This window comes from Alosa alosa, chromosome 9, assembly GCF_017589495.1.
Source record: "Alosa alosa isolate M-15738 ecotype Scorff River chromosome 9, AALO_Geno_1.1, whole genome shotgun sequence".
In the NCBI taxonomy this organism is placed as follows: Eukaryota; Metazoa; Chordata; class Actinopteri; order Clupeiformes; family Clupeidae; genus Alosa; species Alosa alosa.
The window spans coordinates 16690871-16717042 of record NC_063197.1 but is presented as its reverse complement, the minus strand read 5'-3'; the positions used below and the strand labels follow the sequence as shown (position 1 = coordinate 16717042).

Below are 26172 nucleotides of genomic sequence, written 5' to 3'. Positions count from 1 at the left end.
AAAAGCCATTACAGGGCAGTTATGATGAATGAGTATTTTCAATCGGCGGTACAATTTCGATTCAGAAGGCTTGGGTTGACGGGATAAAGGTTTGCCATTCCATGCACAAAACACAGCCGCCATGAACTGTGACAAATACTTAATAAGAAGAGTACCTTATGCAATCAGCGACCATATTTACGAACATATTGGTCTGATCAGCTATGCTGAACCTGTGTAACATGCCTTGCAACCCTTTGTAGGTAGGCTAGAGATACTCGACCGATGACAATAGACTGCTTTCTTTGGAGACGTTCTACAGAATAACACACCCTTGGAATTACACAATAAAAACATCTAAACACAACAACAATATCACAGATTCAACATTAATGAGAGCAGTCCAAGAGGAAGTTGGTTTAGCTCGGGAAAGCCCTTAGGAAGCATCAAAAGAGGAAGCAAACAGCTACAACGTTAACAGTCAACTGAGTCATTCCATTGGTAAATAACTCGTAAATAACGTGGCCGCTTTGGCATAACGACAATCACCACAACACAAATTTTAAAAAAATCTGAATGGACCAACACACGTTTATAATCAACAACAAATAGTAACAAAGGCAAGGCTGCTATACACATTGTAATGAACGTATGCTAGCTAAAATATTGCTACCCTGCTAACGGAGTATGTTCAATCATTGAAAGATTATCAGATAGCCTTGACGTTAAACAACGTCGGCAACTGGTTCAAAAACAAGATGACAATACAATTACAACTTCTTCATATGTATCCAAAGGTTATTTAAAAACGTTCAATTATCAAGATACGCTTAGCTCTATTGCTAGATAACGTCAACCAAGTTGACCAAGATGGGTGGCTAATGAAACCTAACGTTACCGCCCGCATTTAAATAACCAACGAGTTAATAATACGAATAACACGTAGTCAAGAAAACATATGTCAAACTATGTAAACAGTAAAACGTCATGTGTAGTAAGGTTGATGTCAAGATTTGAGTGGAAATAGTACAACTCAGCTAACCAACTCACAATCAAGCTCGTTAGCTACACAAGCTAATACTAGCCATATTTCCCCGACAAGTTGCCCTGACGTAAAATATATGTGACCTGCTTACTGACATGTTGGAAAACGTAACAGTTTATGCTAAAAAGGTCAGCTCTGAAAAACTGTCTGTACCTTACATGAGACAAGCCACAATGCGAAGCCCATTCATTTTAATGTAGCTAACTAGCTACTGAAGCTATATTGTGGGCCTCTGACGGAAAAGTGATGGCCCAACCCATTTATGTTAGCAAAGCAGTTGGTTTTCGGAATCAATGCTAGCCAACAAGCTAAGCTAGCCAGGCTAATTTATAGTCAAGAGTAAAAGCGAGCTAATTTAAGTACTTACCGTTTTAGCCTCAGATTATCTGTCTCAGAAAGTTTGTGAACCGTCACCAATATAAAACAAAGCTAATATTTTAGCCGGTTAAAACTATGTCCATGGCCTAGAAAGCAGTTGACAAGTCACTCAAACGATCTCGGCAAAAGCCACGGAAATCCTCCAACCTTTGATCCCGGAAGAAATCAACGTGCACGTTGATGTGGATACCCCCTATCTTTTACCAGAAGCCGTTTACGGAGAGCCGGATCACTCCCTATTAACTCCATTATACCTGCAATCTGCTGCAGTTCCGATAGGGGCGATCACGAATAATTGCAAAAACAATGGGGGACTATGGAGCTAGACGGCTAAATATGTCTCTTTAACCTGATTGTCCTTGAAAAATCGAAGATTGGATTGTGGTTTCTGCAAGATCAATATGGATTATAGGTCAAAAGTTGAATGAACGAGTACTTACGTCCTTTCGATTTCTTACAGGTTGGGTCGTTGTTGCCCACAATTCACTAGCTTTCTGCTAATGAATGACGTCATTGACACATTTGAAAGGCTTTTTAAAACAAATAAGTGACTCAAAAATATAATACTCACCGGTGTGTATTTTCTCTGCCCTCTCTTTCGCATGCAACATTCAAATTTCTGGCCAAACAATTATATCCCGAGAAAAGTGGATTTGAGGGGTACAGCTCCATAGCCCTCCATTCATTCTGCACTTATTCGTGAGCGCCCTCATGTGGAACCAGACTTGGAACTGCAACCAGTTCAGAAACCGGAAGCTTCCCGAGAGTGGCGGTTCTCCCCTTATTAGACATTCTCTGCTTTTACCATCTATGGATGCCCCTTTGATATCTATGGCAGGTGGCCAGTTTTTGCGGTCATTAAACCTTAATGTGGCCAAGATGGTTTCTAACATTTCAACTGAAAAACAGCTAAATCCAAAAATTCAGTTTCACTGATGCTTTAAAGGGGGATTTCCAGCGGCATGTTAACAGACCTTTCAATACGTGGTCGTGGTTTTATGCATTACAGTAAACCAGTTACATCTTACCCGATCACCAAGCCAATTTACTTTTACGTTGTCCGTAAACGTCCAACTACGGAGACCCAGGTCCAATAACTTGCTTCCATGTAATAAGCCACTGTAAGATGTAGATGGATGCTTACTGCACTTCCTAAGTTATTGGGAACGTCTTTCTATAATCGCATTTATCCCATTTGCATTGATTTAGAGATGCCGTTTTGTGTCTATAGGATATAGTGATCCTATAGGACTACATTCTTATATGTTGACAAAATTAACATTTGAAACGAAATAAATCAGATAATTCTCAAAACCATTGTAAAATACATGAATAGCAAGTTTTGTAATATAGGTCTTGCTCAAATTGTTTTAGATACATAGCTACAATTACCAATCAGATTTAGTGCAGACAGTCTCTTCACCACATGGCATTCCATAAGGCTGGATCAGCGTCCTTTCAGATTTGCGACATTAAACAAAATTGTTGCACATACCCACTACATATATTCTGTTAATACACCTTATTTGCAATTTCTTTAGAAGCAAACATGTGTTCAAATACTAAGACACAGACAGTATGGTTTGGAAGTCACTTTTATTTACACACCCATGAACAAAACTTTACTTCAGGGGAATGAAGCGAGAAGAGTGCGTGGCTCCAATACCAGGGCGACCATGCTTGACGGGTTTGTATGTGATGGAGAACTCCCCAAGGTAGTGACCAATCATTTCAGGCTGAAAGGAAAAATGTAAAAACATTATTAGTGCAAATATTAACTACCAGGATTTTCTGAGTTCATGGCTTAAATTGATTTTGTAGCCTCAGTCTGTTACAATTCCTAATGCTCAAGTGTGTTTAGTGCTTGTAGAGTTTACAGGTAGCAAGTTAACTACACAGAATCCTGGTTTATTTAAAACCATGTTTCCTTTCTAGGTGACTTCATCTTCATTCACATGCACATTGGGGGGGAAAAAAAAGGAAAAAACAAAGCAAACTGGAATGCATTCCAAAATTCTCAGACCTTCCCACTGCACAAGCATTTGTTGCTCCACTCATTTATATCTGAATTCAGCAGAAGCTTCAATACAAAAGCATTTCACAGTGACAAGGCATTGTAAAATGTGTGCTGACTAGCAAACCTGCATCCTGGCCTCTGCTGACCAGTAGGAAGTGTAGTACAGGATCACACCAAATTATTGTGAGGACTACCATCATCCCACCAGCCAAAGCATGCCGAACCCACCCACTGACACTATTAATCAGAGGTGCAATGCAATGAGGGTGGTGAGGGGTGTCAAGTCAATCACCACTACCTTTTGACAGGAAAATATGTTCAGTGCCAGATAACCCTATTCCAAGCTGAAGTAGATCTCACAAGAGGTTACATAACATTACAATAGTTTCTCTTCTGATTGGTCATCCTATAAAGGGTGTTCTATTTAAAATGTACCTCTATGGGTAACTTGACACTTGATCTTTTAATAAGATGTTTCAAAACACCACTTTAAAAATCCTCAGCAAAAAAATGTATGTTCTAAAGTATTTTGCATGCACCAAATGAGCTAATATAATGATCACAGCCCAAAGCCCCCCCAAAAAAATAATTTTTGTCAATAAAAGGAGGTAAAAAATATGGGGGTTAGGTTCAATTTCCTGTTAAATGTGAAGCTCCAACAGTAACCTCCCAAGGCTGTGGTAATAATCAGAAACAGAAATTGGTAGCACGTCTTCAGAGTATTCCCTTTCTGAGGCCATCCTTAAAAATATTTTTCTTTGCCGTAACCCGACCAACCCTGTCAATTTAGAACCGACCCAAATATTTATTTTTTCCCCTTTTAGTCCAACCGACTTGCCGGTTGTAAACTTGCGTTAATACCGACCGATTGTTTTTTTTACTCTAAACAACCAATACAAATGCAATAAAATAATATTTCTTTAAGTAGGCCCAAGTATTGTGAATATAAATTGCCTACATGCAAACGTGGCTCACTTAAATAAAACCCTGTGGCCATCTCTACACCATTGGTTTTACGATGTCACACTATGGCCTACGCCGTTTCATTCACAAAACTGATAATGCTTTTACTTGGCACGAAGTTCTGGAAGAACTGTGGCCAGATCTTTTCATCCCTTCTCCCCCCCTAGTATAACGGTGACCGTGTCGGAGTATAGAAATTGGTTGTGGTCTATTTAGCATCTCAAACTATGGGTCCGCAACATGGAGACTGCTGGTCCGCGGAGTCGTGGAGTGAAATTTGGCCCGGTGCTTCATTTGATAATTTGCTGCGCAGTTGATCAAGAAACCGCGAATCGACGAAAAAATAAAACAAACGTTTCTGTTATCGATGTCATTAAACATGGAGCCCTACAATTAAGTGGTGGTATGAGCATTCATTCAATGCGCGTCTGCGCGAGAAACTGAAACTAATCGATAACGTTGGTATCAAAGCTCCGCTTCAACCTGTTGGAAGGCTATTTATTTATTTAACAAAACTTAATAGAACGACGTTTTTTGGAACTTCCTTAGAAACAGAGCAGAGACTGTATAATACACTGTAGGCATATAGCATTGAGTATTGTATAGTCAAATTTCAATATAACGTGGCCAAGAGCTATTGTAGCCTTCTTTCTGGGTACATGTAGATGAGCCCTATGACCCCAAAGTCTGCCATGACCGGGCCTCAGGTCAAAGAAGTTTGAGAAGGGCTGGTCTATATAACCTGCATCAGAATGAGGTTTGCAATGGTGCCCTGAAGGTAATGGGTTGAAGACCCAGTCAGTTACGCCACGATATGCACATTAGTGTAAATTCATTCCTACGTAATCACCATGACCAAAATTGTACTTTTTTTTTACTTTGAATCTTGAAAAAAAAAAAAATATTGACCTACCTACCGACCCATTTTTATTTTTTTTTGGCTGTTACTGCAAACAAAAATATTTTTAAGGATGGCCTGATTCTTGGTAAATATATCTCTACCAAATAAATCACTCTCAATCTACAAAACAAGCAACTTGGCATGACTACAACAGTGTGGTTCATCAGGTTAAGGCCAAACTGGAATAGCAACATAAATAAAAGACCACCCGCGTATTCTTCAGATATAAGTGAATACAGCAGGCATATGGTTGGCATCTCACCTTGATTTCAACCTGGTTGAAGGTCTTTCCATTGTAAACTCCAACCATGGAGCCCACCATCTCTGGCAGGATGACCATGTCTCTCAGGTGAGTCTTGACCACCTCGGGCTTCTCCATGGGGGGAGCCTCTTTCTTGGCCTTGCGCAGGCGCTTGAGGAGGGACTGCTGTTTGCGGCGAAGACCCCGGTTCAGCCTGCGGCGCTGGCGGGCACAGTAGAGCTGCATCAGCTGCTCACTACAGGAGACAGAGAAACAGTGCTAAGCTCCAGAGGGACAACACTTTACCCCCTTGAACACCCTTACATGTCTATCACTTAAATTGTCCCAAATGCAATTCTTTTTTTACAAGTACAAGTCTGCTCTTGTCCCCATGGCAGAATATTACTCACTTTGTACAAAAGTGGCGGCCAAAGGAATAAATGTTACCACTATAAACACACAAGTTTCAACATCCTGATATGCAGGTGCAGACAACCTAGGGCTATTGCCTTCATTCATTTTCACAAATCCCAGCCTCTAAATAACTCCTTCACCCACAATGTAAGACATCACATTATAACTATGTGTCTTGGTGTGATTGCAATTTCTCTTGTCTGTTACTCACTAGGACATGTCCAGAAGCTGGTCCAGGTCCACTCCTCTGTAGGTGAACTTCCTGAAGGTACGCTTCTTCTTTTGCTCAACGTCCGCCTTAAAATAAATGATGAAAATTAACAGTGACAAACTGATCTTAAATGATAACCTTATTTGTCAACTCTACGCTGACAAGTTGAGCTAATGTATCCTGGCTTTGACCATAGGAGTAGCATAATAGCAATCCTCAGTAAACATTAACGTTAGCATGTTGATATTAGCTTATTAGTTGGGAAAGTTTCACAGGTTTCAAACATTTCTCTCAACTAAGCGATAATAGCACAAGGAAATATCAGAGACCCCCATTAACATCTATATTTATAAGAGGTATATAACTAAAGTGAGGACATGTTTTACACTCGAACAAACGGGTGCCCAAGCGACAATATCAAAGTGGACTAAAATCTGAGGCGTAAAACAAGGCAGTTCCACAAAACTGAAGACCTAACATGCAGTATTAAATTATAATTTAGTCAAACAAATATATTTATTGGTCTCTGTCGTAGATGGATTAGGATTTTGGGTAGAATATAATTTCTCAAAAAAAGGCACCTACCATCTTGCCAGAGTTTCACCGGAAAAGGAAGGCTACATTGCGTTGCCTGGAATTTAGCGTCCTTTTCTTATTGTGTGCGTTCAGAAGCGCGCCATCTACCGTGCTGGAGTCAAGAAAAAAGACATTTTGATAAGGAAGCCTATTTCCATTAATGTAGGCCTATTAGAAGAGTGGTAGGCCTAATATTTCAATTAAACACTCCTAATAGTATTTTTGGTATACCTAAACAATGAGTTAATATACCACGTAAGTGTAAGCCTACTCAGCAAATCATTCATTTGAGAAAATGTAGCAAATAAACACTCTTTCGAAACATGGAGAAAATGCTCATGTGCTAGGCCTACTTGATATTTGTGGAATTACAAGAATAGTCAATTACTTGTGTTGGATCCCTTGCAGAAAATAACTGCTGTTTTACATTATAATCCTATGGAGCAGACCGTGTTTTCAAAAACGGGAAATGAAATCCACATCCAATTTTGATCACTGGACCCTACAGCTCTGGCTTTCCCATAGTTTCACTGACATTCATTAGTTTGGGGAAGAGCCACCCACTGCAGCTTATGTGTCCCACATTAGGACAATTTAGCATACCCTAATAGTTATGTTGTTCTAAAAAAATCCTAAAATATAGAAAAAGTGTGTCTGCACTGTTTTATAGCCTAGAAATGTTTTCTTGTAGATATGCTATGCAGTAGCTCCCCGGAACTAGCTTTGTCTTTCATTTCTTAAAAGAATAGATCCATCCTACCATACACTGATTTGACTCCTGCTATTTATTTGACCAAAATAAACTCTTGAAATATAGGCAGCCTAAAAGTATTGCCATTGTGGCTATTTCAGTCCACCTTTTTCCCTCCCCTGGCTGGGACTGGCTATAACAGACAGTTTCTTCATCATCACTGTCAGCAAGCCAACTGCCAACAACGGTGAGAAGTTTTAATTTTGTAGCACAGCTTGGAGACCTAGAAATAGGATGAAGGCTCCCATTAGATAGACAGCTTGGCACTCCAGTCTAAGTCTGGATCCGAGGCAGGTGTGACGAGAGCTAGACCATTGTGTGAGAATACAAAAGGTATGGAACTGATAGACATAACTGACTCCTTTAAAGGTACACTATGCAGGTTTAGGTATTTTTGGCTACTGTAGAGCTCCCTCTAGAGTCACAATATATATTTATATTTTACTCTGCTGTAAATAGCAAACTTCTTGTGACTTGTCCCCCCTGTACATAATGAAAATGCTCTATCTCCATAGAGCTTGATCTACTGACAAGGTAATGTTTCATGATTCTTGCAAGATTTGTTGGGCCGTCATTCTTGAAGTTGCATGGCTGGTTTTCTTGGTAGCGGCTCACCACGTCTATGCTGTAAAGCTATGCTAGGTGAACGATTCACCTGTTACAAGTTTGTTTAGTTACCATCAGATTGGCTTCGTAAAGGTTATATTACGGTAAAAATCTTGCATAGTGTACCTTTAACAGAAATGTGTTTCAGTAGGCATTACATTAAACCTTTATCAGTGTACCTAACAACTGTGATTCAGATTTCCAAGTAGTCTGATTTTATGAAAGTTAAAGGTTAAGCTTTAAAAAGGTTCTATGTGGAGTTCCTTTACTTTAAAACATTTAAAACCAAATGTGAAGAAAATACAATGCAAGTCAATGGAAGACTTTCACGTGGCTGAGTTCCAGATAACTCAAAGCCTACAGAACTCCACACTGCACCTTTAATGAATGAATGTTGACTCAGACAAAAGTATAATATTGACATAATATTGATTATATAAATAAATAACACACTGTTGCAGAGTACATTGTATTAGAAACATAAACACACCAGCATCATTTTAAATAATTTATTTCAAATAAAATTTCCTTTTTGTCGCGACGGTGCAAAATGCACAGAGCCAGCCACCTGAGGGAAGTCTACATCCTTAAATAAAAAAACAAGCAAAGCGCACAGTCGTACAAAATTCATTAAAAAAATTGCACAGTTTAGGTGTATAATATATATTTTCATATTTTTCCATTTTTAAACAAACTTAAAAATAAAACGTTCAAAGGCTCAGAAAGTAAACAAAATTCACAAAATGAAAAATAAAAATATTTATTTTTTTCCCTACTCCTTTTAAAGCTGAATAAAGACCCTGTAACTCCTGTATCTGGTTTGTCTTCTCTGTGCTGATGTTGGCCCAGATAGTTCAAACATATTGCTAAGTAGTTTCGGCCCAAATACAAAACATGACGTAAAACATCTTGCTCCGAGTAGCTTTTTAGTAGTCCGTCTTCCTACATCTTAGTGTGTATGTCTGAGACCATAACAGAGCAAATCAATAGTCTTCCGGGATGTGTAAGAAGTATTTGTGTTTTTTTTTTGTATTTTTTTGTCCTTTTTTTGTTTTGTGTTTCGCTTCTTTCATCAATATTAGTTTTCAAATGTTCAGGAAGGAAAAAAAACAACAACCACCCAAGAAATCCAGTTTCTTTGTCTCGCCATTGTGACCAGAGGTCACACGTTGTGTGTTCTGTGTGTGTGTGTGTATCAGATTCCCTGACGTTTTTGAGCCAGCTGGATGTGTGGTCTCAGCGTCGGTAGGGATGGAAGCCCTGGACGTTGTGGTTCTGGCCGCGGGCGAAGCTGCTGGCCGCGGTTTGGGGGCCCGCTGAGGGCTGTGCCGTGGGGGCCGCGTAAGACGCTGTCTGTTGGGTGGGGTCTGCGAAACTGTGCCCAAACCCGGTCAGGTCCTGGCCATAACCTGCATCGACAAGCGCGTGCGGGCACGCGCGCACACACGCACAAATACACATACAGACATACACACACACACAACATAGAACACATGCAAAACACAAGGGAGCTTGAGTGTATGAAAAAAAATTAGAGCTTGATTAAAATTGGTAGACAGTGAACTGCTGCTTCTTGTTTAATTTGTATTTGCATTGGCTTTGATCCATCAACATTGTCAGCAGACTCTGGCCTCAGGGCCCTGAGATAAAGTTCTTTGAAGAGTACAGCACAGTGTTATCAAAGGGCTTATGAGGTCAAACTTCTACTGCACTGTATGTTGAGGACCAATTCCAATATAACACAATATGCTATGTGTGTCACTACGAATGAAACATCTGGATCGCTTTAGCTTTAGCCAATATTAATATCTGTATTGAATAAGAAAGCTGAGCAGGTGTGCCTGAACTCTCTCCCAGGAGACTCTTATAGACTTAACTGTGGGATGTTGCAAAACACACAAAGATCAGACATCTGAAAGGCAGAGAGGCTTTGGCAGAGATGGTGAAAGGAAAACTTGTTGATGTTGAAAGATTTTTTAGGTTTTGCCATGTAGCCAAATTGATTTTTTAATCTTAACATCTTAGGCAGAGGAAGGAAAAGACTGCTGACACGACCATGGTCCTAAAAAGAAAACAAAAGTCATTGGAAGATTGGAGACAGAGACATTCCTCTCTAGATAGATTTTTGCAGAAGTCAAAAGGAGGGCCTTACATAATATAAAAGTGACAAAAGGGAGGAAAGAAAGAGAACAAAAGAACACTGACTAAAAAACAGAACAGAAATGGAAAAGACACATTGTACACCCGAACGAGATAAAGATAACCTTTTTCCTTGTTGCAATTAGATCATCCTTTCACCAGCAAAGCAATGCAAAGAGGAGAGCAGCGGGAGAGGGCAAAGACAGGCGGGGAGAGGCGAGCGAGGAGAGTGCGATGAAGCACAGCTGCTGACGAGAGAGCTTAACCAGGTCTGTTCGGAATAACAGGTTGGCCTTCTTCAGGCGCCCTCATGCTGCACTAACTGCAAGTCATTGAGATAATTTGGTTAGCTATTTTTTTTTTTTTTTAGTTGTCTCAATGAAATCGTTTCAAGGCAAAGCTCTCCGCTCTGCAGACAGAGAGCATGCAGCTGTGAGTTACCACACCAGAGCAGGAGGTGAAAACGGCTGATGTAATGTGTGCACAGGTGCACAGAATTACATGAGGAAGCAAGGAAGGAAGGGAGGGGGAAAGGGGGAAAACTGAAAAGAATTTGAAGGCGAAAAATGAGTCTATAAACCATAGAGAACAAATGAGAGTGGAAACCGCAGCTATGGGCTGAATGTCTGCTAAGGCTTATTTGTCTTTATTTATTATTGAGTGTTTGTGAAAGGCAATGCTCACACCTACCTGCACTATATCCCTGCTCATCCTGACCATAAGTGTGTGAGGGACGTGTGGGTCCGTAGGAAGAGGGGTCCTGAGGATAGTTACCCAAGCCTAGCAGGGAGATGAGGGAGACCAGGTTGACTAAACCCAGAGAGGCTGGCTTAACAATATGGCTTCTTCTGGAGGGGATGGTAGCCCGCAGTTGAAAGCTATCTACAGATGGCGCTGATCATGTTGACGCTTTTGTAATTCTTTTGGTCTTGTTTCAATCAGGTAAACACCTAAACTGGGCTGCGGCGTATTGTAAATGAGTAGTTATATATTTTAAAAAAGACTGATTTAGCTGATGATCATTCTCCAAACATAGACAAATGAGTGTAAATGGGTGACCGCTGTCCTTCGCTACCTTAGAGCGTATGGGTGTCTGCTTAGTGCCTAGTGATTAGCAGCTGGATGGAGGCAAAGCACAGGCATGGTACACATACAGCAGGAATGGATTCACTTCCTCTGCACACTGGAAGCTCAAATCATGTGACTTCACAACACAATTCCCCACAGGCTTACATAGCTAAAAGCCAAACCAACCCCCCAAAAAAAAAAAAAAGGTACAACCCCACTGTGGCTTCGCAATTTGTTCATGTAATCCTTCACAATCCCCCAAAGCATTAGAAGAAGTCCCAGATGTCCTGATCTAGTTTGTCTGAATCAGCACCTGGCAATAGTTGACGCTCACTTCCCACAAAATGTTGCATTTGTGGGGGAGCTATTAAAGCACACCACTAGATCTGGCTCCAGCTCAGCACACAAAGGTGTTATATTAAAGACCTTGCCTAATGCAGTTTAATTGTGCACAGAGATAAATATTAAGAGATAGATAGGAGGAAATCAGCTTCACACCATATGGACTTTAAAACAGAGTCAGGATAAGATAAGATACTCACAAGATAGGGTGAAATATTAATATGCATATTAATATGTCTTGTTACAGAGGCTGTGACTGGGTAGGGACAGGGGCAGATTGTAATGTCATGCAACATTTCAACCTGCCAGCCAAGTTGCCATAATGGTGTGACCAGTTTCATTAAAAAAAACAAAAACAGAAAAAAAACAATACGTACAATAATACACTGAAAAAAATTCCCTCTAGGCAAAGTGCAACATAGGATGATCTAATTCGAACATACACCGTCGGTTACCAGTCCACAAAGCTCCGAGCATCTGACAGAAGCCCTGTGGAAACAACAGTGATCCAGTGCAGGGGATGGGCAGAGCGGGGGAGGGGAGGGGAGAGGGGTGGCGGAGAGGGTCACAGCAGAGGGGCTATGAGCTCAGCTCGCAGCTCGGAGGCGTGTCATGCAGCCAAAGCTCCATGGGCATCAAGACAAGCTCTCTGCTGGCGTGCATGAAAAAGGGGGGCATCTTCACAGCTGAAAGTGAGCCGCTGCTTTAACAGCAGATTCTGGGAAGTAGGTTTTTGTGTCTTCTGTGTGTGTGTGTGTGTGTGTGTGTGTCTAAATTATGAATATGGTAAGCAGCAGGTTCAGAGTTGAAAATAAGGTGCTTTCTGATGCTGGGCAGATACCACTGATGTTAACTCCTAAGTGAAAGCACAAGAGGGTGCTGTTATCAACATCTTCGTGGCCTTTTAATCTGTTGTGCCATTATCCATCCACCACTTAATCAGTTCAACTCCCTCTTGTGCTCATTTTAGGACTTAAGACTTAAAAGCAGACTGACCTGGGACCATGTGAAGGGGTGCATATCGGCGAGGTATGTGTATGTGTGTGTGTGTATCTGTAGTTGCGGGTGATACGCACCATATTGGCTGTAGGGGAAGTCTGGCTGACCCGTGGCGGCTTTGCTCATGTCCTGAGTGGGGGTGGTGGCAGGGGCAAACCCCAGGGGCGCTGTCCCCGGGGTGGTGGGAGGCGGAGGCATCCCCTGCGGCACAAACTGGTCACCTTGAGGCGTTCCGAAACTGTAGCCTGTTGGAACACACAGACATATCCAGCCAATGCGGGTGAGAGCGAAACAGACAGCCTTCAGGTAGACCAGCAAATGAACTGTCTGGTAAGTGAATTACTCAATGAATGGATTCATCTGAGCGCACCAGTAACATAACATTTCCAGCCTTTTTACAAATGGAACATTTGTGAATATTTGGAGGTTCTAATGCCCAATGCATGTCAACATTAGAGCCTAGAGAAATCCAGTTGTGAAGTTCAATTCGTATACAGATACCCTAAGCAGTATGTTGTTTGTGAAAGAAAGACAGGAGCCATTACCCCAAGACTGACCAAACTGAGGAGGTGTGCTGTAGCCCTGCTGTGGGTATCCCTGAGGTGCCGCGAAGCTGCCGGCCGGGGCCGCTGTGACGAGGAAAGCGTTGAATGGTGAGGGGGGTTGTGCTGGGGCTCCTCGGCCTGCTGGTAAAGGGGGGCCATAGCCACCTGTTTCACATGCAGAGGAAGGAGCAGGTTTAGGGACCTATGGACCCTTTCAAGAGAGTTCCATTATCAGCATCATAGTTGCCCCCACAAGACTTCCTTTTTAACATTCCATATGTTATCTTAATGCAGAGGAAGTAGATTGGGGCCCAAATAGAACGTTCAAGCATTGTTTTTGTTTTTATTGTTGAAAGGGTCTATAAGAGGCCTTAAGCAACTTAAATGTATTTTGTTTCATTCAATGGATTAACTAAAAGGCACTGGGATCAGATAATTCCGGTCGGAAGTTAAACTTTTTCCATCTTATCCACTTATCACTTGACCCTTTGATAACACAGTTAATTAATGCTGGCCCTAACACAATGTTATGACAAGAAAGAGCACAACCTACCTATGGGTTGACCTGTGGACACCCAAACCCCTGAAACCACAATAAAATAAGGCAAATGAGTACACGTGGCAAGACAACTCCTGCAAGTGCCATGCAAGTTTCTGCTCAACTCAGCAATTCAATATTCCACTTCAGAAAAGTCCACAAAAATGTTATATTGTATGAATATACGTTTTGGCAAATGCACATAAGCAAAAACTGAAATTTGAAATTGTAAAATGTACATCTATGAGCAAAACATCATAGAAAACATAGAAAAGCAGGAGAGACCAGGGCACAGCTAATGTGGGTGTAAATGAAGCACAACACACAGCACACAGTTAAGCACGATGAATGGGACCATTTCCATATTCCTATTCCTCTTGTTCTTTCAGTTGGGTCTTTTGTAAATGTTATAGAATCTAAAACATCTTATTTCTTTATTACCCCCTTGGTATCTGTCCACTTTTGTTTTTCTCAGACCCACTCGCAGACAGAGCAGAGTACAACCTCCTAACAACAGTTGGTTCTAACATGTTACAACCAAGATGTACAGTACACTGTTAATAATGAGAATAATTCATTTTGCTCATATAAAATTAGAGTAACTTATCATGTTAAGCTAATATTAGGCCAAGTATAAATCCACACATGCATAAATTATGTGTTATTGGGGTAATGGATGACACAGCATTCAGGAAGTGGAAAATAATGCACGCTGAGGTGGTAATAGGGCATGATACATGAGAAGCCAGTATTGAGCCAAAGACACATCCATACATGTGTAAATTACAGCCTGCTCTTACACAGACTGTGGCTGTTTTAAATATTTGTTTCTTATCAAACTGTATGCACTTCATATACGTATAATAAGAAAGCACATTTGGTTCGCAGAGCATTATATTTTGAATAATTTCTTTATCAATTTATCAGTCTAAAATAGTTGTGTTAAAATACCCTGTTACATTGTAAATTAAATGTACAGTACTTGCCCAGCTTTCGCAGTATTACTCACAGGTGACAATGAGTTTTCTGCATAGCTTACATTTTAATTTGTAGCAGATGGCTTCTTTACTTGCGTCAAGAAATAATTAATTTCTCACATACACTGAAAAGCATTTGGGGGAAGGAAAAAAAAACTCTACTCTCCAAACCCAAGCCTCTGAGAAGCAGTGGACTCTCTCTTTAAACATCTTTGCCATATCAATCTTTAATCTGCACATTTAAGTATTCACCCAAGGTGTTGTACTCATTGTCCCTTACTACCATGCCGACTCACCCTGAGGTCCGTAGCTCTGCTGCCAGCCCTGGGCTGGTGGAGCTGACCAGCCGTTGGCTGCGCTCAAGATGCCCCTAGGTCCCCACTGGTTGGCTCCGATCTGCCCAGGGCCTGGCGCTTTGCTGTCGCGGGGTTCCGCCTTTTTCACTTCAACCTGTACAAAGGACAACGAAAACACAACTTGCAAGGCGAGACTTTCCAACTTCGTTTTTTTGTTAAAAACACTGACCTGATCTAAACGTATTCAACTGCATTAACATCTAACTTAAGTGTCTTACTTTGTACTTGAGCCATTACATATCATAGCTATAAACTGAAATATATATTAGCAAACTCTGTATGCATGTTGAGGAATGCTTATCATATAAATATGTTTCTCAGATACTCATGTGCAATAATCCATGCAGAATGCTAAATGTTGAATGTCCAAATGTAAATAGTTGAAAAATCCAAAAGGATAATATTTATCTTCAAATTTGAATTAGCAAATTTCCTTTAAGATATGTATCAGAGAAACATAGATTTGCCCTACCCTGCATACATTTCTCCACAAACTTGCCCTTCAATTTAAAGTAAATCTAATTGAAATGACTTACCTTTCCCCGGTTAACGTTTAATCTCAATCTAATTTATGTGGCATTTCAGAGGGAAATGGATGTAGACATGTGCTATTACCTCATTATCTAGCAGACTCAAAGACACATGCAGATTATTTATAATGAACATAGTTCAAATTACTGGCGAATGTTCATACTGTGTCTAATTGGAGTAAAAATTAGTGCTGTTTTAGCGATTAGCTGTAGTTTACTTGTAGTTACAGTCATGCCACCCAGTACCAACTCTTTTCTACTCTGGTGGAGGGTCATGTCACTTCACCTCAAGCCAGTCTTAGTTCTTAAAAACAGGGCAACGTTTAAATAATAATAAAAAAAAACACCACTTGCAGTGCCCGACCACAGAGATAGCAGCATTGAGTTCACTGAGGAGTTTGTTGTAAAAACCAGGCTATCGAGAGGTGGGTATGGGTCGGACAGAAATAGAGTGCCGACTCTAAAGAGGCTGAGCTATTGGGGTCACCTTGCGTCAGGAGTGAGCCATGATATTCTTCTCCTTTCTAGAAAGTGTCTTAAAACTGTGGTGACATCCCCCTCCCTTCTCTCCTCCTCCCTCTCTGTTGACCCAATTATCAACACGTGGCAGTGCGTGCTCCACGCCTCCCCTCCGGCTCCACTACCTCCTCTACCCCTGCGGGCTTGCAGGGCTGGGAGTGATGGATGCCTGGCTGCTACCACCCAACACCAGGACTGGGATTTGCAACACAGTTTGATGTGCTCCAGTTTCTAAATTTATAACACTATATACCCCTCCACCCCAGCCCCCACCTCCCAAAAGTCCCAGTTGCAATAATGTCATACCAAGAACAATGGCTCAGGTAAGAATCCCAGCCCCTTTTCTGGGAAAACAGGACAAAGTCAAGGAGAGGGCTGGAAAAAAAAATCGGGGGGAATGTAGGCTGCCAACTGTATGAATCTATGGGGGAAAAAAATCTATTCTCACAACAGCCCTTTCAAAACTGGTTCAAGGAGGAGGTCGTAACTATTAGAGACCACAGTTAGATGCTACACTGCAACTTTACATGGCCGGAATATGTTGCAACCTCAAAATGCCGCTCATGCATAATAATGCAGTAATTGACGGTTTGACCTTGACAGAAGCTTGTTAAAAAAGAAATGAAATCATTAACATGCAATTCTGCATCATGGTAACCACCACCAGTGAGAAAAGAACAGGCACATCCCACTACTCCTGCAAATCCCTGAATGCATAACCCCAATTAAATATATAATGGCAAAATCATTCTGAGGACCAACTGGTAAGGTACCATCACCAAGACATGGCTTGAGTTAAGGCATGATTAAATTTCTCCACAAAGAGTGCTACAAATGACACCTCAGTGATCTGTGAGACAACTTGCTACTCATGGACTTTAGATGGATGACACAGTATGGAGATTCTAAAATGGAGGTCACTTAATTGAGATTTTCTTTGAGCTATTTCTTCCTTTCTTTCTTTTAAGCAACTCATCAAGTAAATGTTTAGAACTCAAACTGTAAGTGACCTGGCAGAAGAAAATAAATCAAACAAGTTAAATGAAAATAAAAATGAAAAACAAACAGAAAATGAAAGTGACCAGTCCTTTAGGTGACTTCCACTAGGACAAAAATCCAAACTACCAACCAATGCGTAGATTCACATTTTTGAAGTATTTATCTATGTAACGCCAGACATCCTAAAGGAGTGGTCCAAATAAACCAAGCCTTGAGCGACTAGAAGTTATAAGAAGTAATATGAGTTAAAGTGGGTGTGATATTTTTTAGAGTCTCATCTGACACTGTCTAGTTTTTGCCATATCTGGGTTAGAATTGATTAAAAGAACCATTCCATTACCAGCTGGACAACTAGTAGAGGCCAAACGTGAGGTTTGAAAATTCTAGGTTAAGAAAATCTACTTGCCATTTGCACACGAGTGTAACAAACGGCTTTTGTGGCCATGTCGCCCAAGCCTTCGTTTCAGCTTTAGGGTAAAATTAAACTACAACTACACACTTTTTTGCCCATGATGTCGTGAAAATGCATGTTGACAGCCTGGTCCACTGATTGTTCGGCCTCGAAAGTAATAAATCCAAAACCTAGCCAACGACCAAAAGTGAATCAAGGTAGCAGGGTGTTGTTTTTTTTTGTGACATCACAAGATGAAGAACAATTTAAGGGGTAGGGAGAAGGGGGGAGGGGAGAAGGAGAAGGAAGCCCAAGGGGATCCATCAAGGCAGAGCTGGAGGCTCCTGGGGTTGGGATGACGTCGCCAGTCCTGAGGAAAACAAGGCCTGGGGTGGAAGGGGACAACACTCTTAACACTAGCTGCTTCACCTCACCTGAACCAATGGAAAACGATGACAAAATCGCTAAAGCCCTCTAGACCTCCAGTCTAAAAATATTAAAACTCAGCTGGTTCACATTTCTATTGTGATGTTTGATGTTTTCTTTGGGACAGTTGTGACCATCATCCTAATCTCAGTTTTGTGACAATAGAGCATTCCAGCAGCAGTGCTCTTAACGCTTAAGACTGTGGACATGCTGGACAGCCCCCTCACAATCTCATCCCAACACCAGCTTGATCTTTCCCCTTGTAAAATCGTTGACCAGCAAATGCTGGCTGCAGCCGTACACTTGTTAATGCACAACGAATACAAAAACAAAAGGAAATTAAAGACAACTTAAGATGGCGAACCAAAGTTGTACATTGTTGATCGGCTGTCTCCAAGCTTTCCCAAAGCTTTCTTTGTGCTTTGGGCAAAACCTGGATAAGCCTTGTATGAGACAATATCAATATATATGTGGAGCAATTTAAATACATCTTACAACAGCAGCACAAAGATATAGGCCGTAGTTCTTTCCAAAATCTGACAGCAAAGAGATGTTGCTGTCTGTTTCGTGAGGTGTAACCAAAGTTTCTTTTCCTCTTTCATTGTTAACGCAAAAGCGTACAGTCTACACTGCTTCGCTAAACTGAGCACGGTGGAGGATGTCTATATAGAACACGTCTCAAGGGTAACCAACTTGCATTGGATAAATAATTACATAAACATCTACAAAATCAACACCATGTTCCAGGTTAACCAGGGACAGTGTTGATAAGACATTAACTTTGTCACTGATTTGTTGCCTTTATTAGACATTAGCAAAAAAGTTAGCAAACATATGAATGAGGTCTTCGACTCTTCTTTTTACCACCCTCCCAGCTTTTAATAAACCATTGTGCAAGGAGGTTATAAACGCTCAACACTCAAACACTCTAACTTTTGAGCTCCTCTTAAAACTGCACTCCAGCTTATTTTTTTCCTAGACAGAATTAGGGTCCCATTGATTTCCCTTGTGCAGTTTATATAGGTTACATACAAGTAGAACCTGACCTCAAATCTCAAATTTGCCATCCTAAAAGTTGTGTCCTGCAGAAACTAAACTCTGTTTCTATACCATTCCTCTGTGACTAAGACAAATGTGAAGCACTTGTTAGCTCCTGGCAACAAAAAAACGACCATGTGCTAACTATGCTGCAGCACCATCCAACAACTCTGAACTAGTTTGCGCCGATCAAATAAACTTATAGTAGGCAGAATTAGGTTGTGAGAGTCTCGCACACTGGGATCTAACCTGATTCAGATTCTGGGCCCCTGTGAGAGCAAGGGGATGCGAACACTTCCAAACACGTTACATGAAGCAATGCCCATCTGTGTGATTCACGACTAAATATATCACTCGACCTTGACCACGATCTCAATACTGAAGGTCGTTACGACAGCCGCAAAAAGCTTCAGCACAGCAAAGGATGCCTAAGGACACTCGCTGGTTAGTTTGTATCCGTAGAGTGAGCCAGGTCACAGTATGCACATATCTAGAGGATAAAAGTCAACCATCAGCCAGCCGGCCTGCTTTCTACAAGGATAAACTAAACTCACCCTGTGCTCTGTGTCATTTCCATTAGTCATTTGAGCACAGGTGGTGGTGGTGGTGGTGGTGGGGGCTGAAGCAAGATGTCGGTGGAATTTGCTTTAAAAATACTGTTATATAAATAATGTTATTGTCTGGTTTTGTTTCCAGTGTTCACACTATCTGAAAAATCCCTTTTCGTGCAAGGGTTCATTCATTCTCTCTTTCATTCAGTATGTCTTGATTTTGCTTTTGTTTTTGTAGATTGCTAACTCAACATGAACATGTAATTCTCGAGTTCGGCTATTCACAACTGAGTTGTCTAATGAGCTGCTAACATCGCTAGCATGGTCCACTGAATGATATTAATCATCCACTTTGATCTCTTGTATTGTTTTCCACTTCGGAACACGCATTACAATTCACAAAAACAAGAGTTCAAATTCACAGTCGCACATTGTTGGCCTTATCTACAAATTTGGGTCATGCAAACCTCATAACTTCCAGACTTCAACACATTCACATCCTTGCGCATGTATGTGCAATCCACAATGTACTCATAAACCTTGTCTACACCTCTTGAACACACAGCCCATGCCATTGGCTCAACAGACCTATATCTTTGTGGTACCACTCAGTACACTATGACCTAAAGGAGAAAAGAACATCTTAAAAAGAGACAGAGTTAATCACATTCATCCAAACAATTTCACAAGGAAAAAGGGGAACAGAAAAAGAAAGATAGGGCTTACTTACAAAAGTACTTAATTTCTACATGAAAAACACTTAATATGCAATTTAGCATGTAAATAATGTCTAGGTCAATGTAAGGAAATAAAACTTACTCGGTGTCTAAATGTTAATTATGATTTACAACAGAAAGGGGTATTTAAATAAATCTACAGCAACATCTGAATGCTTTTCTATGTGTTTATATTGTGTAAATTCATATGACAAACTATTCCAGGGCTACCCAAAGAGATAGCTATGAAAACAGAGATCTGTGAAGAATTGTTGATCTATGTGTTAGTGTGGTTTTGCACCAGACGTTATTACACAACCCCTACTGTGTGGAAGCTGTCCTTATACTCAAACTTGATATCTCCACAGTGATACAACTCACATGTACCAATTTCATTCCTCTAAGTCTAGTCGCTCATTTAAATAAATTCAGCTATGTCTTTCTATGTTCATAATATCAAAATCTAATAATTTTAGATTAACCTCAGGTTAATCATTTTGTTGAAAAAATATACTATCCCATCACGCCTACTAAGTAAAAAATTCTTTAACATTGCCAGCCTTATTATTTAAAATAACACTCATCTATAGATCCTTTCATTACAACATCAAACTAGGAACATTGACTCAGTCTACACAGTATTTGCAGATCATTGGCTGGTATGTGGTATAACAGCTTTTAGGTAGTCGTAATTTTATCAAATCAAATACAGACAAATGAGCACCAAAAACGCATGCTTCTCGACACACCAACAGAACGAATTCTCACAACAAACTACAGCCACCGTGTAAATGCACCATGGGCTGAATCTACAACAAAACACCATGAGGATTTAGTCTGAACTTCATGCTGATGCAATTGGGTTTGCTTTCTCACCATGCAATGCTCAGATCGCATGGCGGAAGAGTTGGGCATGCTGGATGCAGCTTCTCTGTCTGGGGTGGGTCATGAGTGAAGTATGGAGAGAGAATCAGTTATGAGGAGGATGTGTGTGTTAGGACAGATTTTTGTTTGATAGGGTTTTCCCCCTCTTTGGGTTAGAATAGTTTGTCATGGTGTGGTGGAAGGGAGAGCATGAATGTGAGAAAGCCAGACCAGATTTTACCTCGGGGCCTCTGTTTTTCCGCGTCATAGATCATTACCACCTCTGTGACCTAACATGAAATACAAAATTATAAATACTACACATCAAACATTTGGATATATTCAATAGAATGTGAAAATGCTATTCTGCCGCAAGAGCCAAAGGTGGGCATTAAATTCCACCAAGGTGGGGGAAGAGTAACATTCACTAACTGTGCACCCACGCTAGTTTAAATTGGCTTCATGTTGTGCACTACACTTTTTTCATGCAATTATGAAAAATTGAATTAATTAAAGGATGTCTCATTCAGTTTAGACAAATAACTGTGTGTACATTCAAAGATAATATTGAATGCCCTAAAATACTGAATGCGCTAAAAGCATCAGTGACCACTTGATAGTTTGATAATACTACTTTTTGTGAATGAAGAAAGTCAGTATTAAATGTTTACTATGAAAAGGGTCTGACTGATTTAGAAGCATTTAGATTAATTAACATTCACAATGGTAAGAGCAAATGATACCCACCATCTTCCTCCTGATTTGATAATGGGTGGATTTTATTATTTATGCATGCAAACATAAAACAAGTTCTACCACTCACCACACCAAATCTGTTAAAATAATCCCTGAGTTCAGGTTCCCCGCAGTTGTGAGGAATCCCACCGACAAATATCTTCTTAGATTTATTGCTATCACTTTTTCCTGTCTTCTGTGAAAAAAGGACAAAAAACACACACTGAATCAGACAAATTATAATGGAGAAGGAAAGATCGATACTGGCATTGGATTGTTCAATGAAGCTAGAGCAGCTAACATCTCTTCTATGGCCCAAGGCCACAGCTCTTGAGATGTCACATTGATGTTCTCGATTTGTGCTGAGCTTGAAAAAAAATGACCCTCCTCACTTTCCATACCAAATGGACAGGAAACCACAAGTCCAACTTGACATTATCCCTTCCTAAAACTACATTCATGCCACATTCACAAGAACAATATCTGCCCCTGCTAAATTTTTCTACAATGTGTGTAAACAAAATATTTAGGGACAGAAACAAAGACAGACTGATCTTTCAATCTAGAACCCTTTCTACTTCCTCCCTCATCTAATGCCCTGTATCTGCTTCTGCAAGCGGGTGACATTGACCTTGTCGCAACAAACAGCTTACCCAGCCTTCCTTTGTGCGGGTCTTTTCAGGTTGCATCCCTCGGGGAGTACAAGGCTTGGGATCAATCTGTTGGTAACAAAGACAACAGTAAGTCCCAATTCCTGTCTATTTGTCCAAAACGTTTGAGATCTACATTGTGTGACAAAACCATGTCATGTGTTGTGTTTTCATGTGCCCAGGGACTGCAGATGGAAATTAGCTTATAGCTACAATCTGATATGAAGCATCTTCTCTCACTCATGAGATTAATGTATCTATATACGATTCCTGATGTAAATAAACCAAATCAATCAATCAAAATATACTTTAGCTTTTGAGCTCATCATAACAAGAAAATCATATGAGGTCTTGGAAAGAAAAAAAAACATCAGGTGTATGGGTCAACTAAAAATGTAAGGAACTATTGTGTTTTTGGTTTGGTTTTGTGAAAAACATAGGCTCTATTGATATGATAAGATTAACACATTTTGGCCTAAAATAAATATGTTAGTCAAGAGTGAATGACATCAACACACACACACACACACACAAATATACTCACATTTCTTCCATCAAGGTTGTGAGGTTTAGTCTCCAGCACCGTCCGAACACAGTTGGGGTCTTTAAACTTCACAAACCCAAAGCCCCGGGATTGATTTGTGCTTTTATCCTTCATGATAACACAATCCACCACTTCGCCATACTGAGAGAAGTAGTTTCGTAGCGTCTCTATTAGCAAAAAGAACAGAGCCATTAAACAGGTGCAACAATCAGACCAATTCAGGATACCCTGCTGTTGCATCCCAGAGATATACTTCTCATGATCGGAACATGAAATATATGGATGGGTAACAAATGCTCCTTTTACATAATAACCTCACAGACATTCTCAAGGAAAGAGGCGTTCATCTCTGCAATCACTTCACGTGCTTGCAGCTGTAGCGCTTCTCTAATTTGGTAAGTTGTTGCAAGCTCCTGGCTTGCAGTCTCCCCCTCTGATGTGAATGAAGTTACTGGCCTTATTATTTTACATTATGAGATCATTGGGCAGAACTCAACTCATTCCAATGTTAAGGCTGAGAGGTTTGAGGGGTTGGGGGTTGGGAGGCGGCATGCTGCGGCAGGTTTCACAAGCAACACGAGACCGTTTCATGGCTCACATCGCTTGACGCGTGTGGCTGGAGGCCTTGTGGCACGGCCGCAGAAATCAGTGATCAGTGGTGGAGAGATGGAGAGCGAGAGCGAGAGAGAGAGAGCGCTTGTCAAGTCAACTTTGGGGGGTGCAACATCAAGATGCAGAGCTCAATGCAAACACATCAGTGGTCGGATGAAGCACACTCCCAACAGGGCAAGTGAAAGCCCCCAGCAAGAGATGCACAACAGCACAACTTAAGTCACAGAGGACCACTCAAGAGAGACAAACTATGAGGTTTACACACTGCTGTGTGTGAAGACTGGAGTGACACGGAGGTTTGCTTTTCATTTCTCAGTTGGCTGTAATAAAAGTAAGGTGTTCATGTAGCTTCACATGCAAGACACCAGATAAAGAGGCCAGCAGTATGGGAGATTAGGTTGTTGTCTTCGAGTACAATCTGCCTGCAGACACGCTGTAATAGAGACAATGTATCCAACTATCTGAATGCAAGGACAAGGCTGGTATGGCATATGTGCGATGTCAATGTTATAAGGGTTTCAGCAATAAAGCTACATGACGGTATTTACCATTAACAATTACAGTAATGAGAATCAACTTACCCTGTGTGGTACTCCAGTCTAAACCCCCCACAAAAAGCTTCCTGAGTAGAAAGAACACACATGAATTGCTTTGTTGTACGGTCATGTCAAAACTGAGCTATTTTTAGCTATACCTGCTAGTGTAACTAATGGTTTATGTGAATGTCCCATTGTCAATTAGATATGCAAGGAAATGGACAAAATCTTAGAAATCTTAATACTAAAATGACTCAATAATAAACTGCATTTCCTGGACGCAGTTACACTGGTCGAAAAATTCAAGCTGACAGTGACATCTATAAACATTCACGTGTAAAACACTAATACTGCATAAACGGAATGCACCACATCAGTATTCCATTATACATGGCAGGATGGCCGCTTTCGGTATGGTCTGCTCTGGAGAAACTATCAAGTAGCAAAATTGCATCCCTGGTCCACTGATAACCGTGTTATCTCCCGTGCAAGATGTTTAATGTAACTTTCGAATTTCGCTAAGATGGGGTTTGCTTGACAAAGTCTTTACTTGTCAGGATGAAGCACAGGAACTAACGGTACAGAAGAAATTGAGAAGGTGACAAACATGATTTTCTTAAAAATACCATATTTTCAACTCAGAGATAACATTTGAGCACGGGAATATTACGACAGGTTTTGTGTGCTATTACCTACTTAAATGGCACTGTGTGGCATGTGCCAAGGTCATATCAGAAATAATACCGACAAGCTGTTCTAGTCTCTACAGAGCCATCATCAACCTACGGAGCTCTATCAACATCTGCAAATTCTGCAGACAGCAAGCCATTATGCATCCACTGCTAACTAACTGTCACAATATGACCCATTGACGTAAGTGTAATATTAATTAATATCGCTAGCAAATAATGGTAGACCTAAACAACATTACCACCGATGGGTAACGTTAATGGCCATTATAAAGTCATAACGAGTTTCGAAGGCAACGTTAGCTGCAATAATTTCAGTTATTAGTTGGCTGAAGAAGATGTAGCACTACTGAACACTGGAAAGACATTTCCATTTCACTTTCACATTCTAGCTATCAAGGCTAACATCGGCTAATGAGGTGGCTAGCTACGGAAGAACCAATGAATAATCAACTTGAGCGCACAGGGGACAGAGGACATGACAATTACAGGCACCTCACTACAACCGGCTGAGTCAAACAAGCCGTCGCTAAAAAGATTGAGACTGGGCCTACATAAAAGAATTTTGAAGTGACATTTGCCCAGCGGCTCAAAGTTTGACAGAAAACAGCTTGCTAGCTTGCAGACATTAGTTACCGTAACGTTACTTGCTATGGGATATGCTAGCTCCATAGCAAGTAAACCAGTAAGCTAGCCAGCTAGCACTAACTGTCAACAATCACCTTCCAATTGGAAATGTATGGAAATACAATCCAGTTCAACACCACAAGTACTACCAAATTGACCACATGACTAAATATCACTGTTGTAATGTCTAAACATATCGCAGTACGCTGCCATGTCTAATCACCTAACGTTACAATACTTTAAATTTGCTATTCGCTAATTGACAGGTCTCGTTAGCCAAGGCGATGTCAAACTTAAGCAAGCGAACACCCGGCGTCTGTTGGTTGTAACATGTCAGACTTAAAGACCAATAGAGTAACTGCCCACACTAAAGTACAGTTGTTGTCTTTGGCTGTGCGAATAGCAATCTTACCCCACTTCATCTCCCACTAAGTTGTTGTTCATTTCTGAGGCAGGAGCGGCGGACTGGAGAGTAACCATCGGTGCTCTGTGTGAATTATTTCTGCCTCTGATCTGCACAACTCTCCTCCGAGGGAAGGTCACTCCGCTTCAGGTTCAAACCGAATCTGCGCAATGCCGACGCGTTCGCCACGGGGTCTTCTAGCAGGGGTTTGAAATTCACTGGGACATGTAGTCATGATGTGGGGGAAAACATAGTAAAGTAGGCCTACACTTCGGACTGAAGAGAAACATGCAAAA

At 40.9% G+C, this 26172-nt stretch overlaps 2 protein-coding genes across 10 annotated transcripts; both read right to left on the bottom strand.

The window, feature by feature from the left end:
- Window positions 1–2981: 2981 nt before the first annotated feature.
- rps15 (ribosomal protein S15) lies at window positions 2982–6817 on the bottom strand. Its single transcript, XM_048252008.1, has 4 exons — window positions 6735–6817; window positions 6150–6235; window positions 5546–5780; window positions 2982–3138 (listed from the first exon to the last, which is right to left on the bottom strand). Exons 1-4 carry the CDS (start codon window positions 6735–6737, stop codon window positions 3025–3027), a joined length of 438 nt encoding a protein of 145 aa, XP_048107965.1. The 5' UTR covers window positions 6738–6817; the 3' UTR covers window positions 2982–3024.
- Window positions 6818–8577: 1760 nt separating this feature from the next.
- dazap1 (DAZ associated protein 1) lies at window positions 8578–26172 on the bottom strand. Of its 9 annotated transcripts, XR_007194532.1 has the most exons (14): window positions 25886–26172; window positions 24203–24243; window positions 23010–23176; window positions 22469–22534; window positions 21904–22011; window positions 21322–21370; window positions 17594–17676; window positions 14987–15140; window positions 13729–13758; window positions 13176–13340; window positions 12708–12875; window positions 10912–11001; window positions 9960–10144; window positions 9405–9491 (listed from the first exon to the last, which is right to left on the bottom strand). XR_007194532.1 is itself a non-coding variant. In XM_048252002.1 (13 exons), the coding sequence occupies exons 1-13, from the start codon at window positions 25951–25953 to the stop codon at window positions 9319–9321; spliced, it is 1350 nt and encodes a 449-aa protein (XP_048107959.1). In that variant the 5' UTR covers window positions 25954–26170; the 3' UTR covers window positions 8578–9318. The 9 variants fall into 9 exon arrangements, 8 of the variants coding, with proteins under 8 accessions (XP_048107959.1, XP_048107958.1, XP_048107957.1 ...); XM_048252002.1 differs by lacking the exon at window positions 9960–10144 and having other exon boundaries at window positions 8578–9491; window positions 13188–13340; window positions 25886–26170; XM_048252001.1 differs by lacking the exon at window positions 9960–10144 and having other exon boundaries at window positions 8578–9491; window positions 21904–22008; window positions 25886–26168.

Coding starts and splice junctions, on each gene's coding strand:
- rps15 (XM_048252008.1), bottom strand. Junction 5,781..6,149: donor CAGCTTCTGGACATGTCCTA/GTGAGTAACAGA, acceptor TGTCTCCTGTAG/TGAGCAGCTGATGCAGCTCT. Junction 3,139..5,545: donor TCAACCAGGTTGAAATCAAG/GTGAGATGCCAA, acceptor TTTTCCTTTCAG/CCTGAAATGATTGGTCACTA.
- dazap1 (XM_048252000.1), bottom strand. CDS start 25,953: ATGGTTACTCTCCAGTCCGCCGCTCCTGCCTCAGAAATGAACAACAAC. Junction 23,177..24,202: donor AGACTGGAGTACCACACAGG/GTAAGTTGATTC, acceptor TTTTGCTAATAG/AGACGCTACGAAACTACTTC. Junction 17,677..21,321: donor GGAAAAACAGAGGCCCCGAG/GTAAAATCTGGT, acceptor GTCGTTGGCTAG/GTTTTGGATTTATTACTTTC.